This window comes from Balaenoptera borealis (genome assembly GCF_965194805.1).
Source record: "Balaenoptera borealis genome assembly, chromosome: 16".
In the NCBI taxonomy this organism is placed as follows: Eukaryota; Metazoa; Chordata; class Mammalia; order Artiodactyla; family Balaenopteridae; genus Balaenoptera; species Balaenoptera borealis.
The window spans coordinates 1953837-1959836 of NC_138872.1; the positions used below are offsets into that span (position 1 = coordinate 1953837).

The 6000-nt window shown below is 55.6% G+C and overlaps 1 protein-coding gene across 3 annotated transcripts in view; it reads left to right on the forward strand.

Moving 5' to 3' along the window:
- TAF4 (TATA-box binding protein associated factor 4) overlaps positions 1-4112 on the forward strand; it is a 69600-nt gene extending 65488 nt beyond the window's left edge. For 2 of the 3 annotated variants that reach the window (XM_082360281.1, XM_082360282.1), the window contains one exon: positions 2698-4112. In XM_082360281.1, coding sequence (XP_082216407.1) covers positions 2698-2865 — 168 coding nt within the window. In that variant the 3' untranslated portion in view covers positions 2866-4112. Of the gene's footprint in view, positions 1-279; positions 2401-2697 lie in introns of all 3 variants that reach the window. The other variant, XR_014235734.1, reaches the window with a different exon arrangement.
- The last annotated feature ends 1888 nt before the right edge of the window (positions 4113-6000 follow it).

A 6000-nucleotide genomic window follows, 5' to 3' on the forward strand; every position in this document is an offset into this window, starting at 1 on the left:
TCTCGTGGGCACAGACCTCTCACTGTGGTCGAGGGGGCTCTGGGGGGAGTGGCCACGAGGCCCCCGTGGTGCGAGTCCCCCCAGACAGTCCCCGAGGGGCTGGTGCTCTCCGCCGACTGGGCGAGCGGCCACGGCCAGGTCTGAAGCCGCCCCGGCTGCCACCGCTGGTTGTGCACGGCCCTGGGGGCCCCAGCGAAGTGACCCCGCGAGCCAGGTGGGGTTGGGACGGAGGTGATTGTTTCCATTTGGTTTTTACCTTGAGTGTTTGTTGCCTGTCAGGTTGGTTGTGGTGTTTTTGACGGTGGAAAGATTGCCTTCAAAGGAGATACCAGCCTCCTTTCATGAATCCTCTCAACAGTCCTGTGACCGGACATGATGAATGGTCACACAGCACTTTCAGGGAGGAAGCTGGCCTCCGGGAGAATGTAAACCATGTGTCCACAGTTGCTTTGTTTCAACCCCAGTGCCTGCAAATACAAAACAAAACACACCGAATCAGCCTCTTTGCTGGAGTGTGAATGTTGTTGAAGGTGGACGCCGGCACCTGCCCCGCAGTTTTCTGTCATCTGAGGTCACTGCTGGTCGCTCGGCTGCCGTGCCCGAGGGCCGCTTCCCCAGGCTTCCCGCACGGGGCTCTGGGCCGGACTGGGCCTCGCGCCTGCAGGCTGGGCGCTGGGTTCCTGTGACCGCCTTCTCTGGCCAGGACACCCCAGGGCAGTACGATCAAAGGACGGCACTCACCCCGTGAAATCAGAAGTCATTTGAGTTGTCAAGTAGGATGCCTTTGAGCACATAGGCCTTCTTATTCAAGTCCATAGAACAGTGACGCGTGGCAGCGTCGTGACCTTCGGAGCCTGAGACGTGCGGAGTGGGGCCGGTGTGGTCCCGGCCCCGGAGCCCTGGCTGTGGGCTCTGCTAACGCTTGCCTGTCCGGATTGTTTGGAAGCACCTCTGACTTCTAAAAAAGATCTCATTAAAATATTACTTGCAGGGATTTCTTGAGTTTCAGCTTTAAATGCTGTGCCTGAAGGGAGCCCTCACCCCTGTCCCAACTGGTTTTGGCCATTGAACTGTTTTGAAAGTAAGAACATCAGACGTGGCCCAGAGTTGTAGCGAGTGTCACAGAAGACACCGGGCCCGTGGTTGAGGGAGCGCTTTGCTCTCCGCGAGCCCCAAGGTCTGGCGCCGCCCTGTCTGTCCCGGAGGCCGAGGCGGGGAGGAGCTCCCACCCGCCTGTCGGCCCCGCCCCAGCCGTCTGGCCAGGCACTGGCCTCGGCTCGGCCTGCAGGCCCCGCCGTGGTGCAGAGGCTTCACACCCGCAGGGCCCCCGGTGCAGGCCAGCTCTCCGGCTGCGGAGACGGAACCCCGTTTTCCTCCTGGCTCCTCTAAACTGTGTGCTTTCATCACCACCTTTTCAGGGGCGCTGTTTGTCTTGTTCACAAAATGCTCCTTTAGGGCCGTTATGGAGACTCAGGGGAAACTGCCAAGAAAACCTAAATAGTTGTTTCAAACACGGAAAAGTAGTCACCAGAGGACTGGTCTGGAGGAGGGACCCCGGTGGTTAAGGGTGTCTGAAGGGGGCATGAAGAACACGCGGTGAGCCGTGGAAGAAGGGCGTGTGTGCCCTGAGTGCCCAGGAGGGACCAGCCTCACCTGCCACCTGCTGGCTGCTTGCTGTGCTGCCGCCTCCTCCGGCATCACAGGGCTCATTGCTCCCACCTTAAACTTCAAGAAAACGCCGTAAAAACACCGTTGTAAGGTTTGCGCTTGAAATATACACGAGCGACTTTAACCGTCAGAATACAGACACTCAGTGTTCATTGCAAGTGGAAAACCGAGAACTGTCCAGTTGGGAGTTGTGTGGTTCATGCCCACGAGTGTCGGTTGGAGGTGGTGACGTGCTGAAACCACGGGACGCTGCTGCTGAGGGGCGGCGACGCGGCAGGAGAGCGCCCGGAACCCCGCCTGTGCCAAGCAGGCAGGCGTCAGAGCCCCAGCCGTCGCCCGGATCCCCCGCGGGCCGAGCAGGCTGGGCGCCGAGCGGTGCAGGCCGGCCGAAGCGCCGCCGTCAGCCGGGGAAGCAGGGAGCCCCCTCCAGGCCATGGACGACGTGGTGACTGTGGCGCCCTCGGCACAGCCAGCCAGCCGACCACCACCAGCCCGCCCAGCCCAGGAGTCTAGACCTGCGGCCTCGGGAAGTGTGCCTTTGTCGGCGAAGCAGGGATGACAAGGCCGCCGCGGGCACGGCGTCAGCGCACCTGAGTCCCTGGACGCCTGGAGGTCGGGGACGCCGGCCACAAGCCCCGGAGCTGTTCTGCCGTCCCCTTGGGGCAGGAGCCGCCACCTTTTCCTTCCTCGTGCCCCAGGGGCCGGAGTCTGAGCTCTGGGGGGAATCTCGGGGTTAGTGTTCTCGAGCGCGTGCCTGAGAGCGGCAGTCCTGGAGGGTCGGCGCGCCCCCTGCTCTCACCCCTCCCCGTTAGGGACTCGTAAAGCACTTCGGCTCCAGCAGTAGGCCTGCGGGAAGGAGCCGGTCCCAGGCCTGGCTTCCTCCAGAACCAGGGTTTCTTGGGACACCTGTAGGGAAACGTGAGTTGGTCCTGGGGCGGCACCTGGCCCTGCCCCTTCCTTCCAGCGCCGAGGGCCCTGCCCACCTCTGCGCGCCACTAACTCGGCTGTCTTCTCCTTTCTCGTCACCAGGGCTCGGGCCCAGGCTCAGCGGTCCCAGGCAGTTCCGGCGTCGGAACCCCCAGACAGTTCACGCGACAAAGGATCACGCGGGTCAACCTCAGGGACCTCATATTTTGTTTAGAAAATGAACGTGAGACAAGCCATTCACTGTTGCTCTACAAAGCATTCCTTAAGTAGCACGGACGCGGCCTCTTAGACGGAGACGCCTGGGGACTTTTTCTATATTTGCAGATTACGCCTTTTTGTAACAAGCAAATGGGATATTGTTTAAAAAACAGCCACCTCTTTACAATGGAACAGTTTTATATTCCTGTTTCTAAGTCAACTCTTCAGTATGAAGGAAAACACGTTTCTGTAACAGAGAACAAGAGGCCCGCGGGTACTCTTAAAGGACAATTAAATCTTAACTCATCTTTGATCGAGTGGCCTTCTTGCCAAACAAGCCATATATAAAAACTGATGGAATCGTTTAGCAAATAAGTAGCTGCCCTCTGTCACCTCATAGCGGTTTCTACATCGTTTGTGCATTTGGTTTAGTTCAACCCAACTTACTGCGGAGGTGTGTGTCTACAGCCGATGACCTCATTTCTTTTATTTTATTTTTGTATTAGTCAGTTGGCAAAGCAAACTGATTTTTTTAGACTATTTATCTCCCTCCCTCCCCCGGCCCTCCATTCAGGATCCTCAAGGAGCAGGCAGCTCACCGTCCGCCTGCGCCTCGGGGCTCATCCCTTTCTGCTTCGCGGGGGCCCGGCGACGCGGCTCCTTCTGAATGTGTGGTCAGCATCTGTACAAATGCATTTTATTTGCTATCGTTTGTAAAGCTGTAAAGTTAAAAGAAATGAAAACCTTTTCAGCATAAATCTATTTTACTTGCACTGTTTTTTAGCTAAAAGTGAAAAAACCTAGGTGAAATAAAATCAGAGTTGAGAAGAATCATCAGAAGACTGTTTCTCAGTGTGAATCAAGTGTTGGAAACTGGTTGGTGTATTTTGTCAGTAATTGTACATAACCTTTGGCACACAACGTGAGGACGGCTATGTAGCTATAATTATTTTGCTAAGAGGCTGTATGCAAGCTGTGGACTCGCTTTACAGACGTCCAGAGCAAAAGCCCCTTCTTTGTACCTATTTTTTTATTACAAATATACTAATTGGTTCTTTATATTTTCAGAGGTTATTGTATTAAATTGTCTATTGATAGTACTTTTATGACTGTAAATACTTCGGCTTTCTCCGTGTGAATTCTCACGTTAGACTTTATTCGCGCGTGTGAACTGAATGCTGATCAGTATTTTTTATCAACGCCTGAAAACTGTTACACCTTTTATTTTGTCTTTTAGGAAATCCCTGTCTTTCCATTTTTTCATGTAAATTTTGCACAGTTACTTGTTCATATGTAAATATTTTACTTTCAAAAATGAAGTTTTTAATTGCTATTGTTTTATATAGGATTGAAAGAAAATTAACTCCTTTATTAAAAACAAATTTATCTGTATTTGTTTTGCCTATTTTTCCCAGTTTTCCAGTTGTAGATTCTGCTGCCAGAGATTCAGCTCTGGTTCCGCTGAGGTGTGTATTTATGAGCTACTTGTTAGAATCAGTGTCTAAAACCCAGCGAATCTGGTAGAAATAGCCTCACCTCCAAGAACAGGACCTGCGTGCTCCAGAGTAGGACCCGGTGGGTCGCGTCCGAGGGCCCGGAAGCCGAGCTCAGGTCTCGCCCTCAGCCTGGGGCTCCCCACATCGGACACTGATGGGACTTGCGCAGCGTGGACGCCGGGCTCCCGTCCGTGCAGAGGCACAGGGGCACCCCTGGTAGAGGGAAGGTAAGGAGAGGGGCGGGGGAGATCTGGGGGGGGGAGCCGGCCCCAGCCCTGATGTGGACCCCCCCTGGACGGGGAGGGCGGGGTCTCCAGAGGCCCCGCCCCATCTGGCGGGGAGACTGACAGGTTGGCCTGGATGAACCATGGCTCCCGAGGGGCCCCCGTCAGAGGCTTAGCCGCCTGAGTCCCTGCCAGCACTCGGCCTTTCAAGAGCCACAGACCCTGTCGTTGGCGTGACGGGATTCGGCATCTAGCTTTCACGTTAATTTTGACGAGTTTGCTGGATCTCCCACGATCCGTGGGCTTAGTTACGAGTTACGGTCTCATTCTGGTACCTGTTGCATCAGTCGCCTGGGGCCTCTGTGACAGAGCACCACGGACCGGGCGTCTGAGACCACAGGTTTTGGTCGTCTCCGTTCTGGAGGCTGAAGTCGAGACCCAGGTGTGTGGGCCGTGTTGGTTCCGAGTGCGGTGGTGGAGGGTGTGCCCTGGCCCCCCTGGCTTCTGGTGGTCGCGGGCATCTTGGATGTTCCTTGGGGCGTAGAAGCGTCGCCCCTTCACCTTTCCCTGGCGTTTTCTCCGTGTGTGCATCTGTCTTTGTGTCTGAGTTTCTCCTTTTCACAGGATACCAGTCGTTTGGATGAGGGCCCGTCCTAGTGACCTCATTTGAACTTGATGACCTCTGTGAAGACCCTGTGTCCAAATAAGGTCACGTTCTGAGGTCCTGGAGGGTTAGGACCGCCACACAACCCCGGCATGATCTTTTTTTGGGGGGGGGGAGGGGGGGATTGCAGTTCAACCCGGAACGCCTGTGATTTTGGATGATGAAAGAAACTAAATCTGAATTTTCAGAGCCTGAGCAGGGAGTACCAGGGGCACAACTTCCAGTCTTCCCCCTGCATGAAAACGCCCAAGGCGGTTGATTAATTAGGTCATGCTTGGACTTCCTACCACGACTGGTACTTTGTTTTCACTAAGTTCGTGGCCTGAAATAAACTAGGTCAGTCAGTAAAGGGCAGCAGCGCTTGGGTCTCTGCAGGTGCGATAGCTTTAGTTCCGGCTCCTCTGCACGTCCTCCTGGCCCAGTCGTTCTGCCGGGGGCCTCACCGAGGCACAGACTGACGCTCGCCGGGGATGACCCCTGGCAGAAGCGTGGCCTGCAGCCTCGAGGCGCACGTCTGTCCGTTGTTTCTCCCTCCTGTGGGCGCCGGGTGCTGCTCAGCGTTTCAGCACAGCACCTTACCAGTTGTCCGAAGTCCGACTTGCGTACCTCCGTGGGCTCGGGGTAGAGTGCTGTGGGGATGGGCCAGGGCCACGACAAGAGCATCAGCTCTCACCACGTCCATTCCCCAGGGAACTGCGGTCCCAGTCGGGCAGAAAGGCGAGAGAGAGAAATGAGGCGTGAAGTTCGGAGAGAAAGAAGGTGAGGGCAGGACCCTGAGGCGACACAGTCGAGTGCACAGAAATCCCGAAAGAGTCCACGCACA